This window comes from Phyllostomus discolor, chromosome 2 (genome assembly GCF_004126475.2).
Source record: "Phyllostomus discolor isolate MPI-MPIP mPhyDis1 chromosome 2, mPhyDis1.pri.v3, whole genome shotgun sequence".
Lineage (NCBI taxonomy): Eukaryota > Metazoa > Chordata > Mammalia > Chiroptera > Phyllostomidae > Phyllostomus > Phyllostomus discolor.
The window spans coordinates 79,276,251-79,300,009 of record NC_040904.2 but is presented as its reverse complement, the minus strand read 5'-3'; the positions used below and the strand labels follow the sequence as shown (position 1 = coordinate 79,300,009).

The 23,759-nt window shown below is 40.8% G+C and overlaps 1 protein-coding gene across 2 annotated transcripts in view; it reads right to left on the bottom strand.

Moving 5' to 3' along the window:
* The window catches only part of CRYBG3 (crystallin beta-gamma domain containing 3), a 119,318-nt gene that overhangs the window by 54,614 nt on the left and 40,945 nt on the right, over nt 1–23,759 (bottom strand). Inside the window, exons 4-10 of one of the 2 annotated variants that reach the window (XM_036017973.1) lie at nt 14,192–17,337; nt 11,352–13,663; nt 9,749–9,793; nt 9,382–9,497; nt 8,112–8,259; nt 1,951–2,087; nt 603–717 (exon numbers count right to left, since the gene is read on the bottom strand). In XM_036017973.1, the coding sequence (XP_035873866.1) occupies nt 603–717; nt 1,951–2,087; nt 8,112–8,259; nt 9,382–9,497; nt 9,749–9,793; nt 11,352–13,663; nt 14,192–17,337 (6,019 nt within the window). Of the gene's footprint in view, nt 1–602; nt 718–1,950; nt 2,088–8,111; nt 8,260–9,381; nt 9,498–9,748; nt 9,794–11,351; nt 17,338–23,759 lie in introns of both variants that reach the window. The other variant, XM_028504362.2, reaches the window with a different exon arrangement.

Here is a 23,759-nt window from a genome sequence, read left to right as displayed (position 1 = left end):
TTCTATAATCCACTTGTTTCTAATACAACCCACATTATGAAATTTTCTAAAATTTCTTAGTTTGCCTTATTAATTTTTTTTAAAAGGCACGAAACAAACAAATATGGTTTATCACACAGGTCACATTTAATGAACAGTTTGTCCCTCAAATAAAAATGTTTGCAAGAAAAGAAACACTGCGCGTACTTATCTGTTAGAGAGCCGCCACTGACTGAGCTGCCCGTTTGTTACCAATGCTGAGCTTATCATGCATCGCTACCAGGGAAGAATGTAATTTACAAGTGACTTACAATTAGTGTAAAAAAAAATTCAGAAGTTTATTAAATATTCAAAAATCTCACAGAATAACACTTAAAAGGAAATTGCATGTATTGTGGTAAACAGCACAAAGTAATTTCAGACATTTGTCTTCTGGAAAATTAAAAATTTTCACACAGACATTCTCTATGATATAAAGAAACAGAAAAACAATGAACCAATAGTTTGTTAATTCAGTAGTATTCATGTTCATTTTCAGGATTGAGATGTATGAGCAGTTCTCAAAGCTATTTAATTTTGAATTCATGGGTACTTGGAAAATGTTTCCCTTTAAATTTGCTTACCATTTGAAGTGGATACAGTGATTTCATTTCTGCTGCAGAAATCTCAAAGAGTCCATGGTCTTCCTCCAGAACTGTAGCACGCCCCTTAAAATTAACATCTGGGTAGGCAAGCCAACTAAATAAGAAAGGAATGGCAGGTTAAAGTATAACAGGAATACCTTAGTCTGGTTTTGTAAAATTGAAAGTAAAAAGGGCTACATAAAAACAAAACAAAGACCTGTCACAGAATTATGCATATAAAACACACTCAGAGTGACTTCACTAAGCAGCATACAATGAGTCGACATGTTATTAAGTAGTTACCTTCAAACACTGCCTATCCTATAATAAAGTCTACCATAAGTTTTCCAAGCATTAAAATTTCCAGTACTTAAAAGGTGTGAGCCCTTTAATTCAAGCAGAATATAAGTGAAGTATCACTACCATTCTACTATATCCCACTCTTTTTACAATTAGAGCAATCAGAGGTAGGGATTGCACCAGGCAACTTACATCTTTCACTTACATTTTTAGAATCAATATCAGTCTATTGGCTGCCTTGGGAACAGTATATGATACAGGATTCCTGACTAGCTTCCACCTAAATTTGATAATTACAAACGCTGCTCATGGACAGGATTAATTACTGGGTCCACCCAAGAGTTCTAACCCATGGTTGGCAAGGATGAAGAAAGATTCCCTACATCATCTTCCCTACAGCCAACCCCAAAATTCTACACCATTGTTGCCAAAGCTGGCAAGAACAATGGATGACAGAAGAGGGGCCTGTGTTGAATCAGGGACCACAGAATTTGTGATTGTAGCCAATCTGAGACTGATTTAAGATTAAACTCAGAGCCATACTCCTGAGGACACCTTTGGAGCCAGAAAGGCTGAGCCTAGGACCAACCACTTAATTTCCTCTTTTATGACATGAGAGTAGTTCCACCTGCCTGGCAGGAAAAGCAGGGTGATCCATCAAAAGGCACCATGTGCCTGGACTGCAGAGGCCCTCACAAACTACAAGCACTGAGACACTCTGGAAATAGTTTGGACTGCAGACTTTTAGGCCAGGAACATATCTTTTCTCAGTCTTAAAATTTGATGCAGGAAAAGATGGTGGATGCATCGATTGAGAACTATGTCTGAGAATCTCTATCTGTTCCTGTGAGTTATACATCAAACACTTAGTAGGAGCCAAAGTAAGACAGAATCTGTTTAATCCCTGCCATGGTCTTTCTTGGGTATCTAGGAGTATAAATAAAATTAACTAACACCCCAGGAATATGTATGTCACCTACTGAAATATGAAATAAAAGTTAACTTTGGTGGCCGTCAATCACTGTAACAAAGAGAAACTGATACGTACACTCCTGCCTTCACAGTGAAGGACATAGATTTGGGGATATTCAGCTCTTCCAAATTAGGGACCGCTCGCTGTATGTAAATAGGACAACACGCTGGGTCAGACTGTGGGCAAAGTTCTATCTCTGGAATACTGCAATCCTGAAAAAAAAAAATTGGCTTTGAAATCCTCTAAAGAAACACACAGTCCAGTATTCTCAACACCCTGGACATGCAGTTACAATTGTTCTCATTGTCCAGTTAAATTTCTTCACAAGAGCAGCATAAAGGAAATAGTGTTTCTCTGTATCAGTTGTTTAAAATACAACTTTTCAAAAAAACTTTTTTACAGTTTTCAGTTACAGTTGACATTCAGTATTTTATCAGTTTCAGCGTATAGCATAGTGGCTGGACATTTATACAATTCACGAAGTGACCCCCTGACAAGCCCAGTACCCACCCGGCACCACCATCTGTGGCTATTATAGTACCACTGACTATACTCCCTGTGCTGTATGTACATCCCCGTGACTATTTTGTAAAACCGTCAGTTCATACTTCTCCATCCCTTCACTTTTTCACCCAGGTCCCCAAACCTCTCCATCTGGCCACCAACAAATTTTTCTAAGGAGTTACACTGATAACATGAAAATTATAAATACTACTGATGGAAAAAGTATTACTCCAATATTTTCTGCTTTGTTTTTAAAAGTCTTGTTCCATTAAGCAATGCTTCAAGTCACCAAACTATCTAAGTGCTGAAAGTCTGTTGCCTTCCTTCTTAGAAGCACAACAAAGCCACAGGGAGGAAGGGAGCTCAATAAAAGCTGGTCTCATGGGGAACATTAATGAGACAAACAACAGAGAGGTACTACACCCTCAGGGTGTTATCTAATTTACATTGACATAAGGGGTAGGAATTAGAGGTGAGGGTAAAGGAAATCTGTTTTCCTACTTGTGGTATTCTATTTATTGTCTTTAGTACAGTTGGTTTGGAGAAGAAAGGCATTATGAAATTTAACCCTACATTCCATCATACATCCACTGTGACCATGTCCTGTCAAACTTTCCTTAAAATTTCACTGGTGTATCTCTTATCTTCTCCCGTGGTCAAGGCCCTTTGTCAAGGCCAAGACTTTGATCATGGGCCTATGCTACCAGTCAAGTGCTAGCTACCCTTCAGACAGCTGGGCTTGTTGGAGCACCACTTTCCTTGTGCCATGCCTTGGCTCAAGCTCCAAGCACATTGAATCTGTATCTGTTTCCCTTTCTCCAGTATGGCACCAACCCATTCCTCTACCCTAACTCCCCACACCTCTTCTTCAGTCATGCTGGTCTCCATGCTCCAGAGGTGTTTTCACTCCCTCTCTGGCCTCTCTAAGCTCTGTAAATGTATCCCCCACTGAAATTAAAGACATAATTCTCTGTATTCTTACTTATGAAAATCTTTTAATAATCAAGTTCTAACTCAAAAATGACCTCATCTTTTCTTAGGAAATCAAAAGCACAATTATTTCTCCCTTCCTGAAATTACAGATGTGCTTCCATCTGAACCACAATCTGTCTTGGTAGTGGTGGGCATTTAATTACACAAATTAAGTTTCAGTAGCAAAGTTCTCATCTAGGACATTGTGAAATTCTAATGATTATGCTTTAATAAAATAGGTATATTCAATAACAATCAGAGGTGAGATTAGATGGACTGAAAATTGTATTTTTTATTATAATCAGTTTTGCAATGTTTAAAATGGCAATTTCCTAATTTTTAACCTTTCTCCAAACTGAGTGCTCTTACTATTCATTATTAATAATTCTCCTCAATATGTAAAAGCAAGCCAATTGATACATCTTATTTTCAGAAAGTTAGTTGTAAAATGCAATACAGCAAAAAGCCATTGGCTAAAATAATCTTTAAAGTATAAAAATATATTTCTCTCTAAAGTTTCATTTCAAAATAGTCAGAAATGTTCAGAGCAGTCACCTGTCAATCTTCAAGGCTCTTTTGTTTGCTGTTAATAATAGAGTTCTAGTAACAGAACCGCTGCCACATTCATGTTCCCCCAGGGACCTGCGGGGCAGTAACAGAGCACAGAACCGAGCGTCCCACGCAAATAAGTTTCCTCTGCATTGTGTTATACAAACAATGTTGGGGCGGTGTACTTTGAAAGGGAAAAAGCTAAGAGGCACTCAAGTCTACCACAACACAGAAGGAAACAGCATAATGGAGCAAGCATGACAATGGCTAAAAAATGGAAAATAATCAGAGGACCAATTTTTTCTTCTCTAGTCGACTGAAAAAGATTTCACTGATTAGTGACTGAAAAGTGCTTTATAGTAGTTCAGCAACAACAGTTTACTGTTAGAAAAGTTAGATGGCTTCCTCCCAGACTTTTCTAGCCATGATATACTTTACAAGTATATTTTGGTGAAATCTTCCAGCTTAGACTATTAAAGCAATTAGTTGGAAGGGAGACAAAGCTACAGAAGAGAACAAGGGTGGGAATGAATTATAGTCGACAAAAGCAGTAAGAAAATCTACTTGCCTCTACCTTACATAAAATACCTTCGGTCACTGATCTAACAATGGATCTCTCCCTTCTAGGCTCATTACTGAGGGGACAACCTAAATAACTTCTGACCATAACAAATATGTCATTCCTTTAACAAAGATTAAATGCATAGTAAACCCAGTAACTTGCAAAGTTCATTTCTTCTGTTTGAGAAAAGCAAGCACTTGGCTCCAGGTTCACTGCACTGCCGCCCCACCCCAATCCTTCCCCCTGGCGGCAAAGATGACCCCAGAGCAGAATCTGCAGCTGCTGCTAACTGATGGCCTGTGCTGAATCTGCTACACCCATTCACATGTTACTTTTAAAGAACATTGAAGTTTTGACAAGTCAGATTAGAGCAACTAAAAGATGAGGAAACAAGGCCCAAATGGATTTGGAATGGCCACCATGAGAGCAGAGCTTTCCATCACCAGCATTTTGACACCGTTGGAGAAAGGAAGCAGTTTGATACTCAGTTCTCACTTTGTTAAGTGTTTAGAACAATGCTAATGCCTTTTCCATTCAAAGCTCAATAGTTTTATTTTCCTTCCTAAAAGTTGCTAGCCTGTTCAAGATATGTGGGCAAGAACAAGGCAATTTAAACAAGACTTCAAGAACAATGGAAGGAGGAAAAAAATGCAACCATGACTTATTCTTTCTTATAATATATTCTAAGCAAATGGCAGATGTGCAAATACCCATTTATATACCCATTCTTAGCAAATTGAGTTTTTGTTTGATTTTATTGTTGTTTAATTAGGGAAGAGGGGGAGGAGGTTGCTATTTACAATATCTTATTCATTTTTTTCTTCCCGCCCCCCCACCAGGCCTGGCATGGTGCCTGGCATTCACAAGGAAGGCACAAAACAGTAAGTTACTTAAATCTTAGAAGATTCCACCTACAAAATAATTATTCATTTCATGGCATTTCTAGTGAGTTAGCTAATTCAGTGAGCACTGTAAAGGAACACTGCCCTTTACACTGTAGCTCTCAATCTTCCTCTGCGACCTAACTCCTGCTTACTCTCTCAGGAGTCCAGCCGGTGCCAGCTCCTCCAGGAAAGGTCCCTCCCCTTGGTGTACCCTTAGGGCACGTTTCACATCTACGGTCAGGTGACTCAGCTGTCTGTCCCTAGGCTTTAAGCAAGCTGAAGCAAGAGATCATGTCCTACTTGTATTTCCATTCTCAGTGACCATCACAGAACTGGGTCCAAAAGCAGACATGGGTCTTTGTAGTCATAGGTTTGCTACAGTTTTGCAAAGTATTAATTCATATAAAACACATGCAGACACCCCTTTATGATAATGAGTTTTTCTGTATGATCTCCACAGCTCTCAAGGGTTTAATAACATCAACTCAAATCATTATGCATTTTTGTTTTAAGCACATAAAAGAAATCTCTATAATTTGAAAAAAATGTGTTCTTGACTGCCATAGGAGTAATTAAACTAAATCATGTGCTATGTTACTGATGAAGGGACTCTTAAGACTACATGGGAGGCATAAAAACAGACACATAGATCAGTGAAACAGATTAGAGAGCCCAGAAATAAGCCCACACCTTTAGAGCCAATTAATATTTAACAGAGGAAGCAAGCACATACAATGGGCTACAGATAATTTATTCAATAAATGGTGTTGGAAAAATTGGATTAAATGCAAAAAAAAAAAAAAGAAACTAAAGCACCTTCTTACACCATGCACAAGAACAAATTCAAAATGGATTAAAGACTTATATATTAGAACCAAAACCATAAAAATCATAGAAGAAAACATAGACAGTAAAATCTCAGACACTGCTTGTAGCAATATATTATCTCACAAATCTCCTCAGGCAAGGGAAACAAAATAAAAAATAAACAAATGATACCGTATCAAACTAAAAAGTTTTTGCACAGTAAAGGAAGTCATCAACAAAATAAAGACAATCCACAGAATGGGAGAGCATATTTGTTGATACCTCTGATAACAGGTTAATATCCAAAATTTATAAAGAACTTATAAAACAACACCAAAAAACCACAAACAATCCAATGAAAAAATGGGCAAAGGACCTGAATAGACACTTCTCCAAAGAGCACATACAGATGGTTAACAGACTTATGAAAAGATGCTCAACATCACTAATCATCAGAGAAATGCATATTAAAACCACAATGAGATATCATCTCACGTCTGTCAGAATGGTCATCATTAATAAACCAACAAACAGCAAGTGCTGGGGAGGATGTGGAGAAATGGGAACCCATTTGCACTGTTGGTGGGAATGCAAACTGGTGCAGCCATTGTGGAAAACAGTATGGAGATACCTCAAAAAATTAAAAATGGGTCTGCCTTTCAGCCCAGCAATCCCACTTATGGGAATATACCCAAAGGAACCCAAAACACTAATTTGAAAGATCATAAGCACCCCTATCTTTATCTTAGTGTTATTTATAATTGTCAAGATATGGAAGTAGCCCAAGTGTCCATCAATACATGAGTGGATAAACAACTATGGGACATTTACACAATGGAATTCTACTTGGCTGTAAAAGAGAAGAAAACTTTACCCTTTGCCGCAGCATGGATGGACCTAGAGGACATTATGCTAAGTAAAATAAGCCAGTCAAAGAAAGACAAATACAACATAATTTCACTCACTTGTGGAATCCAATGAACAAACTGATCGAACAAGCAAAACAGAGACAGACTCATAGAGAGCAGGATGAAAGCTACTGGGGGTGGGAGGTGAGAGGATAGAGGGACTGAACAAAAAGGAAAAAGGATTCCTGGACATGGACAACAGTGTGAGGATTGCACAGGGGAGGGAGTACCAGTGGGTTAAATGGTAATGAAAAAAATACAACAAATTTTTTAAAAAAGAAAAAAAAAGACTACACAAGAGAATTCTTTCCTTATCTTATATCTATCCTTTTTTTTTCTAAAGATTTTATTTATTTATTTTTAGAGAGGGAAGAGAGGGAGGGAGGCGGGGAGAGAGAGAGAGAGAGAGAGAGAGAGAGAGAGAGAGAGAGACATCAATGTGCGGTTGCTGGGGGTTATAGCCTGCAACCCAGGCATGTACCCTGGCTGGGAATCGAACCTGCGACACTTTGGTTCGCAGCCCGCGCTCAGTCCACTGAGCTACGCCAGCCAGGGCTCTTACATCTATCCTTACCACTAATTCACTCTCCTCTAAATTACCACAGCACTTCCAAAAAATTTTTGTTTATACTGAAAGACTTTTTTCATCTTAGTATAAAATAATATTTTCTAAACAGAAAGTGTTCTCCTAACACTTCTCTCTTATCTCTCTCTCATTCACATACACACGTACACAGAACTACAGAAATGAGTAGAAATCTATATTAGAAAAAGTATATATTTGAAAATTTGGAAATATTGACTATTTGCCTAAAGATGGTATATTCCTACATTAAAAACACATATACATATATATAATTACCACTAATACTGTAAATGAACATTTAGTACTTTACATGTATAATGTAAAAACATCATTAATATGATAATAAAAATGAATAAAATTAGCACAGATTATGGCAACTATTTCTAAACCTGGTAGGCCAAAGTACAACTATGTGACAAACGAAACAAAATAAAAAAATGGAAGAAAATCAACACCTCTCTTACCTTTAAGATGCGTTTGATAGAACCCAGTACAAAACTTCTTTGTGGATGCTTTCTGTTCTGAAGGGTCCAGTCACGATTTAACACCTTTTCCCCTTCTTCTAACACACATTTCTGACCTTGGAAATGTGGCTTCTCATATAAAATCCAGCTGAACAAATACAAAAGCATGATCAGTTATCACTAATGTCCTAGGAAATGAGGCATAAAACAAGTGATACTTAGTAAGTCACAGACTATCTTATCCAGTTGCATTTTTAAATCTGGGTTATTTTCCACTGTTAGCATATAATCCTATTTTTGAAATGATGACCTATGGCAGTATAAATACAAACAGTATAAGAAATAATGAACTTTGAAATAATACCTCCTGAATATAATATTACAATCTATGGTGATATTTATGTATACACATATTTATAGGCATTATATACACGAAGCTATAGATATATATTAAAGACAATAGCTTAACCATTCCAAATTCCACTTCTACCCTAATTTGCTGGTCCCTGATTAACAAAGCACACGAGTCCCATTTTTATTACATGAAGACAGTACTGCACCATAATGCTTACAACATGAATACTGACCAGTGGGTAACTGAAATACTGGACAAAGAAATCCTGGCTCCTCCCCAGTAGGGGGCGCGAGAGAGGCAATTACACATTGATGTTTCCCTCCTTCCCTTCCCCTCTCTCTAAAATAAATAAAATCTTTAAAAAAATGGTGTCATGTTAAAATCAACAGTAAATCTAGATTACGTTTAAAAAAAAAAAGAAATCCTGTCTCCAACATATCCATGGGACATGGTTCATAACAACAAATGAGGTTTTCCCTCATTTTTACACCATACAAAGAACCCTTCACTTTTTGAGCATGGCAGCTGCACAAATGACTTTAAGTATGTGGCTTTCTCATTCCTTAGCATCCCACAAATTTTGAACTTGTTTTTGAAACCATGCTTCATTCAACTGAATGGGAATGACTTGCCCAATCTATTCTGTTAATAATGCAGTTACACAATGGTATTGGTTGTTACATTGTATACATTAGATCTTGCCACTTACTGCTCACTATATGCACTAAAAATAGCTTATATTTTCTGCCACAGGAAATAGCACAATTAAGTTACAAAATACTAATGATGTTTCAAAACATTGTCAAAAATGAGAGGAAAGGGAATGTGACTTTAATAAAAAATACAAAAGCATAAATGGCAACAAAACATTTAATTGTGGGGGAAAATACTATATAATTTTAAGAGATCTCTTACCAGCCCCTTACAACTTTTATCAGTACCCCGTTCGGAAAGGACCATGAGGTGGCATCGAGAATGTTACAATAGACCTCTTGTTTATATTTACTTCCATGGAGATCATAGATAACCATCTGGAACATACAGAAAACAGGTACAATAACTATTCTTAAACAATGCATTTAAAATTGTAAAAAGTCCTACAATGTAGAAAATAAAACATCCTGAATATATAAAAGTAATCACTACTTTAGATATTAAATCTTTGAGTAAAATAATCCTTTTCTAAGTCAGTTCCCAGTATCTACTTAAAGCTCTCCAAATCTAAAAGAAACTGCACTTTTCACATTACATATTATTCCATGTAAAACACACTTATGCTTACCTTCCCAGGTCTTGGGTTACACCTCAGAGTTTGTCTGTCAACATTCTGAAATAATAAAAATGAAAGAAGAAAGCCTTAAGAAACATCAATGGAAAGATATACAGTTCACTTTCTCAGCCATTTAACAAACAAATCCAATTTATCAGGTTTATTTAGTGACATTATATGCAAGGTGTACCTCTAGGCACCACAAGGAAATAAAGGTAAATATAAAGGACAATAATGTGTTGTCTCTGCCCTCAAGAAGCTTATAGCTTGGAGGGGAGAAACAGTTGATTGCACTCTCCTGACTCTGCTCAGTGGGGGGCTAAGTTAAACTCACAGGTAAAACACAAAGAAAACGTCAGGCTATGAAAATTAAGGGAAGTGGCACCAGGGTAATGGAGGTGAGGTGATGGCAAAGATTCAGAAGGTGCTTGTTGAGAAGTGAAGACCTTGGGAAGCCAAATTTCACTAAGTGAAAAAATGTGGTCGGATGGGGTGGAAGAATAGAGAAAAGAAGTCCAGGAAGAGAACCATCTTGAAAAAAAGTCTGGTAGTAGGAAACACAGTGCGTAACCAGCGCACAGGGAGGTGAGGCTGGAGAGACCACATCTGGGAGCCTTGTAATGCAGTGAGGAGGTTCCACCTGGTTTGGTAGGTAGCGGAATCATTAAAGAAACATTTCTTTAAGTCCCATTACTCTTTTCAAATGACTTTGCTCTGCAAGCTTTTGATTGGTATTAAGTATTACTATTTGTTCCTAAGGTCATTACAAGTAACGATGCAGGCCTTGGGATTTTTAAAGAAAACTCCATAATCTTGGAAACTCTAGAAAGGAAAGTCTTACCCTCAATGAATATTTTTAGACATTCGAACACTTCTAAGACAAAGAAAAATGCAATTGAATGTCCAAACATTTTCCAAATATGATGTTATAGCTCTTTTTTTAAAATTAGGCTGTTCATTGTTCTGCTTTTAAAGAACAACATGAACAACTAAAGTGAGGAGAGGCTGTCCACCAAACATCTCACATCTTTTTCTGGCCCTGGCTGGGCGGCTCAGCAGCTTATAGGCTCGGGACCAAAAGCTCATGGGCTCAACCCTCGGTCAGGGCATCTACCTAGGTTGTGGGTTTGGTCCCCAGTTGGGATGTGTGCAGGAAGCAACAGATCAATGTTTCCCTCTCACATCGATGTTTCTCTTTCTCTAAAATCAATAAACACATGCTTGGGGGAGGATTAAAAAATAATAAAAAGGAACATATTTAAGTATTCAAAATGTTTTTAACCATTATAAAATATTTTCATGAGACAAATGTGTCAATTTTCTCACATATGATCCCTTGAGAAATTCTGCATCTTTTCACTTAATTTAGTTTGAAAATATAGTAAAAAACTGGAAAATAACTTCCTTCTCTACCTTTAAATTTTGGGCAATTTTTCTCAATGTAACAGTTTCGCTAAAATATGTAATTTATGATACACTTCAACCAAAGAATCAGAAAAAACCTCTGATATTTTTAAAAACAATCTTTACACACCAAAACATTGATTTTCTTAGGCCTCTAAATCATTTATGATGCAAAGCACCACTTCACCAGTTAATAATCAAAATGACTTACCTCTGTGAATGGGCTCAATCTGCCTGAGATGTCTTCAGCACGGAAATATTTTGACACTGGTTCCTGCAAAGTCCCACCAAATCTGGCTCCTTTTTCTGAGGAATGCGTTTTGGAAGTCTGCAGATATTGATGATAAGCGCTCTTTACAGAAGAATGTAATTTAGAAGTAAGGTCAGATTTTTGTAGGAATGGGGCCTTTTCTGGCCACAGACCTATCTGCAGATTGGAGGTAGTTGGTTCGTTTGTCTTTACAAATGAACCCTTAGAAATTCCAGTCCCTTCCTGGTCATCATCAGAGTAGAACATGGTGGAAGGATCTGGCAGCTTGGCGGTTTCCCTCGTTGTAGCTGTCAGACTTCCCTTAGGCAACAATTCTTCTTCCTCTTCCCCTAACTCCTGCCTGTCGTCTTCATCAAAATTCATCTTTAAACGCTCTGATACTGACTGGAGAAGTGACAAAACAGAACAGGGCTGATGTGCACCATCTCTCGATTTTGTGGAGCCATGATGCCCAGGCGAGACCTCGTTGGACAGAATGTCCTCCTGAGAGCTGTCGTCCTCATAAATGGGAGACAGAGCTAAGGGGTAAACTCTGTACCTTTTCGCCTCCACTGATAAGAACATTTCCGAACTATCACTGTCTACTTTAGTGCCCTTTTCAAAATGGCGGACCAGGTCAGTTCTACTCTCAGACCTTTCACATGCGAGGACAGGCATGCCGTCGGGGGGTGTGTCAGGAGGCAAGAGTGAGTGTGCTCTTCTTACTTTGGCAGTAGCACACCTGTCCTCATCTTGAAGAGGTTCTTCATATAATATAGTAAAGGAGGAATTTTCTTGTTCATCCTGAGAAACGAAGGCTAGGTTAGAGTCTTCCTTTTCATTGCCGTAATCACCTACATCTCTCGTTTTGTCATCTACTGCAGTAACAGATGTTCTTTTGTCTAGCCTTCCTATGGTATCCACGGGTTGAAAATCTAGCATTGCTAAGGCTGGGTAGCCTTCATAATCCTTACTTAATGTAGGCGATTCGTATCCCCTGAAATACGAAGCAAGTCTATTGTCATGTGCTATTAAGCCTTCCTTTACTTCAGTGGGCTCTTCCTCCATTTCTCCGATACTTTCTTCAGTGTACTCCTGGGGTGCTTTTTCAAGTTCAGATATGGGAAGCGTGGCCTCTGCTTGTGTAACGGGCAATTCCAGACCTGCTCCGTATGTCATCCCCACATTTACCCCTGCAGATAACACGGGGTGTTTACAGATAGCCCCATCAGGCTCTTCTGGGGATGTTCTTTCTATTTCTATCATGGAGGGCATGGACACAGGGGTTCTGGTCGTCCCTTCAGCATCCCTTTCACATGCTTTTTCTATTTCTAAAGAGGCAGGGGCTGCCTTCTTGTGTAGTTTTTTCACTTCCAACCCCAAAGGTACAATTTCAGTTTTCCTAGTGGCTCCTTCAGCACCCTTTTGGAAAGTGCTTTCCATTCCCAACGCAGGCCCTTCAGTCTTCCCAGTGATCCCCTCGGCATCTTCATGGGGGACATTTACCACTTGCGACACCGTGGGCGTCACTTCAGTGCTATCCACATCTCCTTCAGGATCCTGGGAACTATCTTCTGTTTCTAATACAGGAGGCAATGCTTCAGCCTTTTCAGCAATCCCCTCAACTTCTTTTCGGTAGGTGTTTTCCCCTTCTGACCGAGCTGATGTCACCCCGGTCTTGCCTACATCACCTTCAGCATGTTTTTGGTAGATGTTTTCCACCCCTAATGTAGCAGGTATCATATCAGTCTTTCCAGTAATTCTCTCGGCATCTCTCTGATAGATGCTCTTCACTTCTGTCATGACAGGCATCGAGTCAGTTTTGCCAATATCCCTCTCCGTGTCCCCTATCTTGTGAGCTCTCTCCATCCCTACCATGGCAGGTAATCCCTCGGTTTTTTCATGCTTCTCAGCATCCACTGGGTATACTTCTCGCATTTTAAAACTGTCATCTGTTGGCTCAGTTTTTGTGATATTCAGTTCATCATCCCTTTTCTGTGCTCCTCCCATTTCTGGCATAAAAGGGGCTGCCTCATTTTTCATAATTTTCAATTCAGCATCCTTTTTGTGTGTTTTTCCCATCTCTAACATGGAAGGGATAAGCTCAATTTTTCCTAGATTTACTTCAGTATCCTTTTTGTGGACTTTTCCTACTTCAGACACTGTAAGGGGTGTGCTCTTATTACCGTGTCCGGGCAAGCCTTTTTCAGGTACACACACGAGGCTGTCAGACAAGCTGCTTTTGGAGGTCCCAGGTCCATGGATGTCATCATCTGCAAACGGAGGCCACGTGAAATTTAATGCCAGACTTCTCACATCCTGTCTCCCCATTTTGTGATTATCCACATACTCTGCTTCCACTTTCTCTTTAGAGTCCTCTTTGAGAAGTAAGTGTGTTTCTACTCTATCACCTAACGCTTCGTGGGGCAAGTCTTCACCTAGCGAAACAGTGTCTGATTCCTGCAAGTTTACAGCATCAGACTCTGTGTCACTACCTAAATTACTTACAGTGAAAAATCTACCTAATACTTTATTTTCACTAATTTCACATGTGCTTTCATTTACTACTTGTTCTGACACCAAAAACTCCCTTACATGAGGCTGAACACTATCACTGTTCAGAATTTTTGAAGTATTAGCCTGAAGTTCAGAATCCCAAGTATCCTCAGTATCTTCAAAAGCATCATTTGTTATACTTTCTTGGGCTGAATTAATAATCTTATTGACTAATTCCCTAGCTTGATCTTCTAACAAACAAGACACATTCGTTCTATCAGAATCAAAAAGGAGACTCTTCTCACCAGGTGTAGGTGAAACGTAGGCCTTTTCTTCCCCTCGGGCTCCTGCCAAGTTTTCCAAGTCCTGCTCTTCCAAACGCTCTGTCAGTTGGGTCCCATAAGGGGTCACATCTGATGGCTTTTCTTTAGATGTGTCATCTTCCCGGAAACCAGGATTCATTATGGCGTCCCCGGCTATGTGGTCCTGGCACGTATCAACTGTGTGTTTGGATTCGAGGTCTTCCCTAACCGAATTAAAAACCTCACCAGTCCACGTATCAGCCTTGTTAGGCAAAACACTTCTGACGTCCAAACACTGGTCATGTGCTCTCTTCCTTGCTTCTACATGCTCAGCAGATGCTTCAGAACACTGCTGGCCTGAGCTGTTAACTGACGCTGGGGCCCCAGCAACTGCTCCAGTCTCTCCTTCCACTGGCGGGTCAAACTGGGCAGCTGTTGGGAAATGGAGAGATACCTCCCTAGTATAATTATCAAAATGTCCCTGAGATGGGGTCACTTCTGCCCCTGCTGGTATAGAAGTTTCAGATTCCAAATAAGAGTTTTCAGGGTGTGGCAGGTTAGTCAGGGAGGCGCCTTCGTGTGTGTCATCTAGAGTAACTTCCACAGATCCAAAGTTACTTTGGGGATGATGTGCACTGGTAATCACGCGGACTCCTTCAGCATTTGAGGAAGACGTGCTCTCAGTGCCAGCACTTAGGGCAAGAGAGCTCTCTTTCCTTCTGTGAGATGATGCTTTCGTGTTGGATCTTGGCACAAAGGGAACACTGAGAGAGCCTGAATCTTCAGATGCAAAAGTGTTTTTTCCCAGAGTGATAGGAGAGCCCAGAATAGGTGAATGTACTTTCATGCTGTCACTTTCTTGGAATTTTTGGCAAGTATCAGTGAAGCTCAGTTCTGCCATTTCTGCGAAACCTGAACTCTTTTCAGTCCCACAAACATCTGAAGGTTGACAAATCACATAAGCGTTGGCTTTTTCATCATGAACAGGAGGTAAGATCCCAGATGTATTACTTTTGAGAAAAAGAGATGGATAGCCTGATGCATCTACCTCTGTTTCCTTTTTATCTTGATTTAGGGAGGCAGAAGGAGACACCTCGGCGTGGCAACTTTCTTTAGGCCCCGCATCTGAACATATCTCTTTAATTTCTTTGTGATCTGCCAATTGATAACTTTGGTCCTGCTCAGCCTCAAGGGAGGTTAATTCTGATAAAACAGGCTTTGTTGGCACATCTGTAATTTCAAATGGAGAAGAAATGTTACCCTGAGAAATGTCTTTGGACTCCATTTGGGAAACAGATATCTTGGAAAGGGTTATAGTTTTTCCTCTTCCAGAATGTGACTCAGTAGGAACACTGTCCTGACCATCAACTTTAGCTTCTGAGAAAACTTTAGCAATGTCACTAGTTTTGGTTTCCGAGGAAAGGGAACCAGACTTCTCCAGAGTGCTCTTCCTTGCTTTACTGTTGGAAAGTATGAACTCTGCTTTATTAGGGCCTTGAGATGAAGTGGAACTGTGGTCCTCAGAGATGCTTTCACACTCCAATGTGGAGTCCACTCTAGTCAAGTGGGTGTCACTGGCTTCAAGGTCCAGTGGAACCTGGCGTTTTTTACCGTCAGGAAGAGCTTCCTCAGATTCAAGAATCACAAATGCACGCTCACGGTGAAGGCACGCTGGAGGACTCTTCTTATCTGCAGCCTCAACATGACTCCCCACATTTTCTTCTTGACACTCTTTAGGCTCATTGGAAATGCCAACAACATTGACATCCCCAGTTTCAGTGAGCATGGAAGACCCCTCATTCTTTACAACAGGCACATCCAACCTGCTCAGCATGCCAGCTTCAGAAACGAAGGTAGGAGATGAAGTATTGAAATTTGATTTTCCACAGTCAAGGGTAAAACAGGTTCTGGTATCAGGTGATACTTTGGCTTGTTGAGGACTCTCAGAGTCAGGGGAGTCCTTCATGTGACTTCTATAAAGTTTAAAAGTCAGTTCAGGGGGTATTTTGTTTTCTAAGCATGCTTCAACTGCCGATTCACTGACATGTTTTACAGCAGCAGGGTCCTTTTGATTTAGTCTAAGAATGCGAAGCATTTTGCCAGCTGGCCCCAAATCAAGCCTTTTGGTTTCTGTTACAGACACCTGGTCGGTATCTTTGGCTAATGACTCATTTTTATCTTCTGGAGCTTTTGCATGACTTGAAGTTGTGGGTTCACTGACTGAGATACTTTCTGTCTTCTGCCTGATTTCTGTAACAGCCAAATTTTTCTGGGCATCTGGGGCAGACAACCTACTGCCTCCACGAACGAGTTCTGTGTCTGTCACGGCATGTCTCTGAGGAGCACTGGTGTGACTGGCACCCCGCTTCGATGAGCTACCTGCAGCTTGCCTGTCAGAACACTTGCTCTCTGGAGACTGCAAGTCCTCCTGCCTAGTTGATTTATCTGCACTCTCCTGTTTGGTAGTGTCGCTTCCATCAGATTTACTACAAGGGAAGTCAGAAACAGTGGGGCTCTCAGGCTCAACGTGCTCTTCTCTTTGCACTGCACGGTTTTCTTTTGTTGTAGTCCCTGTAGAAGTTAGCCCCTGAAAGTCTGGATTGCGAGGAACTGTGCTAATGGAACATCCTGTAAACAAGGCTGAGCATACCAAGTTTCTGTCAGTCTGAGAAACTGGTATACAACTTAAACGGTGTTCTGAGTCAGATTCCCCAACAGCAAAGTTGGAGTTAGTCACAGAAGAGGGGGATGATCTATTTCCCTCAGGTCCCCCGGGACCATTTTTATTGAAAACATCCTTAGAAGAAGCAATACTCGGCACATCTGGGTGGTTAGTTGGCTGGCTTTCTGTGCCGAGACTTGTGAGACTTGTTCTGCTGCAATCGGAGTCTTCTAAGGGGTCTCCCAGCACGTGCCCTTGCACAGGTACGTCCGCGCTAGACGATGACAGAGAGGACAATGTCCCAGCCTCACTCTCACTCCCAGGGCCAATCTGTGCCTTTGTGCTCGAATCAGAACTTTCATTTTCTCTGTCCAAGGGATTCACAGTGTCTAACACGGTCTGTTGCTTCAGATATTTTCTAATTTGTCTGGGGCCTTGATACGTGGCGTAAGTTACTGAGGGCCTCTCCAGTTTACCATCCGCTTGTCTGGTGGGAAAAATAATATCATGAGAGGTCAGAAAATACAATTAGAAATATTTAACAATAAGTAATCCCAGAAACTCTGGTGAGGTATAGCTCATAATAGGGAAGGATTTTAACTTTTCTATGTAGAGAATAGCTATACAACCAGCAATTGTTTTTCAAATTATAATAAAGCTTTGACATAGAAATTCTCATCATGGACATAAACCTGTTGAAAATATAAGAATTAAAAAACTTTTTATAGAATTTCAATCAAGCAAAGTAGCTTCCTATATAAATTACATTGGAAGCATAAGTTAATATATGGAAAACAATCTTAAAAATGTTGCCCAACAGGTATACTTAAAGGCTTTTTGTATATTAAAAAGGAAATTTGCATAGTCGACTATACATAAAAACAATTACAAAGTTGTTTATTATTTTAATTACTTGAAGATAAAATCATTTGCAATGTGTTTTCCCCCCTTTATTGATTCTAGAGAGAGGGAAGGGAAAAGAGAGGGAGAGACATATCAATGTGATAGAGAAACATCAATCGGTTGCTTCTTGCACGTGCCCTGACTGGGGACCAATCCCACAACCCAGGCATGTGCCCTGACCAGGAATGTAACCGGCAAGCTTTCGGATTCCAGGACAATGCCCAACCAACTAAGCCACACCACCCAGGGCTATTCACAATGACTTTTAATGAGGATTTCTTTTAAATATACTTCACAGGTTATTCACACCGGGAGTCCAGTGGTATTTTCCTCTCCTCTTAAGTCAAGAATCACTTTTCTTAGCATTGTAAAAAGAAAGCTCTGAAGATTATAATAGCTGTGGCAGATGGATGAATCTCTTCCTGTGGAATTTTTCAATATAGTGATCTTGGGTCCCGTAGCCAGTATTTGCCCTTGGCATTGGACTTGGAGGAGTTGGAAACTTCCCACATAGTCTCTACCAGCTATTCCTATTGTTATTAATTCCTATTATTGTTATTAACTATGTGATTTGGGGGGGTGTTACTTAGCTTTCTGAGCCTTGTTTCCTTATTTAAAATATATAGGTTAAAACAAAACAAAACAAAAGGAATCAACTTTCTTTGCTGAGGTGGTTCTGGCAAATTCCCTTAAGCAATTATTCCATTAACATGGAGGGCTTTATTAATGAGAATTAAGAGGCACAGTACCCTTTTCCATTTTCTACTTTCCAGTACCAAAGAAATAAACTTGACTGTCAAGGAGGAAATTTTAAGATGTTCTAAATTAAAATTACTGCACCCGGAGAGTGAAAGACACAGAACATTTAGCCTGTTAATAGCTGTGGACCAGCTCTGACAAAAGACGCTATTTCTGTGTATCTGTGGGAATTTCGGATTAAATTCCAGGTGGCTATTTCCACAGATAATTTCAGTCAGGCGTCAATAACTTCAGGAGCCTCACCTCTTGCTTACATGGAGGCCTTCCAGACTGAAACCTACCACTGATCCACAGGAGCATGTATCCCACAGCTGGCCCTGCTACACTTTCTCCCGCCCCCTTGCCTACAGCTAATGCAAATTCCTTCAGAGGGTGTACATTTTTCTTCCTCTTTCCCAGTACTTGATGTATAAAAACGCTTACAAACTCGGAGACAATGGACATGTCTTTCTGATGGGGGAACTCAAGAGTTGGAAAATTTTTAGTTTTAAGTTATACTTAATAAACTTAGTGATTATGCACATAAAAAGCTACTGTTCCAGGAACTGGGATGTATAACCAGACCCATCCTGACTCCAGGAGACCACATGCAGTTTGAGACCTTTGTGCCCCAGGAGGATGGCAAGCAATCAAGGTGGTATCCAGGGAGAGATAGCCACTGCCCAGGACACAGATAAAGAATCAGTGGTCAACAGACGAAAGGATGTTGGGAAGATTGCTGGACTGCTGCTCCTATCTGATTAACCTTTTCCCTGAATTCCAAACCCCTTACCTACTTTCCTCCTGAATTCCAAAGCCCTTACCTATACTTTTCTGCTACTTAAAAAAAATTGACTTGAGATGAAATGTAAGACAGTCCTGTAGGGGTACATAACCCATCATCTTTTCAGATCACGGAACACCTGAACAAACAGTCTGTAAAGATTCAACCGTGTTTCTACTTATTGGTTCTGGTAGTGACAGGCAGCACAAATGCCCACTTTTCTGGCCTCATATTCTGGTGACTCTGCCGGGACAGAATCTGGGACTATCCAGTAAGTCTGGGTATTTGGTGGGGAGTCCCACTGCTGCCTGGACTGGGCAGCCCTGGGTGTGGATCTGGAGACTCCCCAGCAGCTACCAGGTGATTTCACTTGGGCACTCTCCTCCCCGCGACGCTTGGCACTCCCCGCTGCTTTCACTTCTTGATTGAATCACTGCGCTTTCTGGTTCAGGGTTAGATCAGTTGTCAGGAATTAAGGTGCCTTCTGGTTTGGTTAGTGTGATAGAGTTCTGTCGGGTAGAATGGGGGAAAGAGTTTCTATTCCAGGAAAAAGCCTTTTGGGGCAGGTTTTGGCTGATTGGTTGGCCAATGCTAATAAACCTATGACAAAAAAGAAAATGATCTTTTATTGTAATACTGCTTAGTTTACATATAATCTGGACTCAGGAGAGTGCTGGCCACTGAATGGGTCTTTAAAGTACTATACTATACTGCAATTAGAGTTGTTTTGTCAAAGATCAGGGAAGTGGGATGAAATGCCTTCTATACATGCTTTTATAACTTTATACAATAAAGATGTATGATTAAAAGGAAATAGATTAATGGTCCAGAGAAAGGGAATTTGCCTGTGGCAGACAGCAGAAGCTCACAGGAGGATCAGGATGTTATGGCTGCTGCGAGCATGGTCAGGGTTCCCACGGCCCCTCCTGCCCTGGGGTGTCTTCCTCTTAACTCAGCTGAGGGGGCTGGAGGAGGTGAGCCTGGACTGGTCTCTCTGTCCCGAACCTGTCCCAGGACTAAATTCAGTGGAGGACAAGCCCCTACAGGGGTAGGGCAATACCCTTTGTGAAGGCTTGAAGACTTCCCATGGGAGTAGGGCCAGAGGGCCAGCCTGTTGGCTATGATTGAGCACATACCATATTTTTCAGACTATAAGATGCACCTTTTTTACCACATATTTTGCTTCAAAAAATTTCCCCCTATTTTCCTCCTCTAAAACCTAGGTGCATCTGGAGTCCACACCATAAGATGTGGCCAGGGTCATTTTTCCTCTTCCATGGTTTCGTAAGGAGCTGCTAAGCATGCTCTGGAGGGAGTGGTGGAGCTGTTGTTCCCCTGGAGGAAAAGTGATTTGAGCACAGTTTTGACAACAGGTCAAACCTAGGTGCATCTGGGGTCCACACCATAAGATGCACCTAGGTTTTAGAGGAGGAACATAGGAAAAAAATTTGAAGCAAAAAAATGTGGTAAAAAAGGTGCATCATATAGCCTGAAAAATACGGTTCTCTGTTTCCTACATCAGATCTGTTACACTGGGAAAACTCAAAGCTTTTTTATATGGATGACCCTACTAAAATAACCAACTTAGTTTCATCAGTTTTTGCCACCCACCATCCCAACTGGGCAGACAAGCTTTACTAAACCTTACTAAATATTTTGCTTACAGGGGATGAACAGAGGCTGGTGTTGGATAAGGCAAATGAAGAGGTTCGGAGACTGCACCAAGAAGATCCAGATGGGGCTCCTGACCCCACTAAGGCAGTACCTTTAACCAAGCCTAGGGGACCCTAATGAGAATGGCCTTCTTATTTTAGAGCATTGTAAGAGATGCATCCTCCAGGGACTTAAGAAAGGAGTCCCTAAGCAGAAAAGTCTGACTATGGTACAGACGGCATGACAAAAGCCCCCAGAGGACCCCTCTGAGTTTCTTGAAAGAATCTACCAGGCCTGTAGAAAATACACTGATCTGGATCCAAAGCCCCTGAAAATATCAGAATAGTGAATATGACCTTTATCCCTCAAAGTGCACCTGACATCAGAAAAAAATTTCAGAAGTTGGAGGGAAAAACCAACATGAATCCTTCCCAGTTAGTAGATATTGCCTTCAAAGTTTTTAACAGAAAACAGAAAAAGGCCTAAGTAGCCATTGTTTTCTTGGAACAGGCCTCAGGGCAGTTCTGTCCGCAGGCAGGCAAGAGGTGCCTGACTCCCGTCTAAAGTGCTTGCCACTGATCAACGTGCATATTGCAAAGGAAATAGGCGCTAGGAAAATGAGTGTCCCCACTAAGAAAAAGGAGGTCAGAGTCCAAGAACTTGAGAGCTCCACTGGTAAGGGGGACTGCTGTAATGGTGAGTGACAGGCCTGGAGATTCTCTCATTACTACCCATTAGAGTCACCCACCCCAGGAATCTCAGGTAAAACTAACAGTGGGGGACAAACTGTAGACTTTTTGACTGATACCAGAGCAACCTATTCCATGGTCAACAGACCTCTGAGTCCCCACGGCTGCTCGTACCTGTAACTGGAATTTTTGGAAGCCTTGAAAGCCAATTTTTCTTGAAACCATGAGGATGTGTTGTGGGAGACACAATTCTAACTCAAATTTTTATATATTCCCAAGCATCCAACTGCTCTACTAGGAAGGGACCTGTTGTCAAAACTGTGCTTAAATCACTTTTCCTCCAGGGGAACAACAGCTCCACCACTCCCTCCAGAGCATGCTTGGTAGCTCCTCACAAAACCATGGAAGAGGAAAAACGACCCTGGCCAGAAGAAATCGAGAATCAGGTAAACCCCATTGTGTGGGCTGCTGGAAAGCCAGAGAGGGCTAAGTGAGCCTCCCCTGCTAAAGCCGACCTCAAACCAGAGGCAGGGACTCCTGATAAGAGGCAGTATCCCTTGCGGAAAGACACCCTAGAAGGAATACACCCAATAATTCAGAAGTTTCAGGAATATGGATTTATTTAGCTCTGCCACTCTCTATACAATACCCACATTGCCCATTAACAAACCCCACTCAAATGCGTATTGATTTGTATAAGATTTAAGGGTCATAAATGGCACTGTACAGGACATCTACCCCATGGTCCCAATTCTTCTACTTTGGTGAAAAGTATTCCCAGCAATAGCCTCTGGTATTCAGTATTGAAGATGCCTTCTTTTGCATTCTAGCTGATCAGGACTATCAAACGTTGTTTGCTTTTGAATGGCAGGATGCAGAATCTTGGGTCAAGACTTAGCACTGCTAGATAGTCCTTACCATATTGTAACCACCAGGGTTCAAGAACTCACCCATGATTCTGGCGGGGACCCTGAGCCAGGACTTAAGGAGGAACTCTGTTACAATATGTAGATGCCCTCCTAATTACCGGGACATCATTTCAGCAATGTTTAACCAATACTATAACTACCTTGAACCATCTGACATCTTGTGACTATTAAGTATGAGCACAGAAGGCCCAGATCTGCCAACAACTAGTAAGGTTTCTTGGGTTCCTGCTTACACCTGGCAAAAGAAGCCTTATTGGAAACAGAAAAGAAGAGTTCAAATAAGAGTTCTCTAAACTGTGGCCCTCTTAACTGCTGGAAGAATGGGCAGGTGCCAAGCAATTTTTCTTGACAATCCCAACGTCTCCCTCAAAACTGTAAGTTTTAATACTGCCTCGCTTCTCCCGGAGCCTCACTAGTTGTGCTAATACATGACTGTGCTGAGATAATTGATGAAGTTTACTCTAGCAGAATTGATTTACAGGACCATCCTCTGGAAGAGGCAGATGGAAGCAGTTACATGGACAAATGAAACAGAAAGGCTGGGTATACAGTTGTGACTCTTGAAGAACTAGTAGAGGTTAAGACCTTGTCGCCAGGAACCTCTGCTCTGAAAGTGAATTGATTACACTGACGAGGGCACTGGAACTGTTGCTGGAAAAGAGAGTGAATGTGTATATTGACACAAGGTAAGCTTTCCTAATTTTGCACTCACACGGTTCCACCTGGAAGGAAAGAGGACTACTGACCTCCAAGAAAAGGAAATTAAGCATGCAACAGAAATTTCAAAATTATTAAAAGCAGTTCAGGTACCTTTACAGGTGGCAGTAATGCACTGCCTGGGCATTAGAAAGAGGACACTGATGTGGCTAGAGGAAGGAGTCTGGCTGATCAAGCAGTAAAAGAAAGAGGCTGCTAAAGGGCCATTTATAATGCCTTTGGGACCTGTTCTAGACGTGTCACAATTTGACCCTGAATATTCAACTGCAGACTTAGAGAAAGCTAAAGGTTGGGGTTGTGATGAAGAAGGTCCTGACAGCGGATGGAGAAAGAATAAGAAAGGAGTTGTGCTGCTTCCAGAACATTTAGTAGAGCCAGTCATGAAGCATTTGCATGAGGCCACTCACTATGGAAGGGATTCATTAACTACCTATATTAAGCCGTGGCTCACACATCCTAGAATTTCGAAAGCCCTAGGAAAACTAATTGCTATATG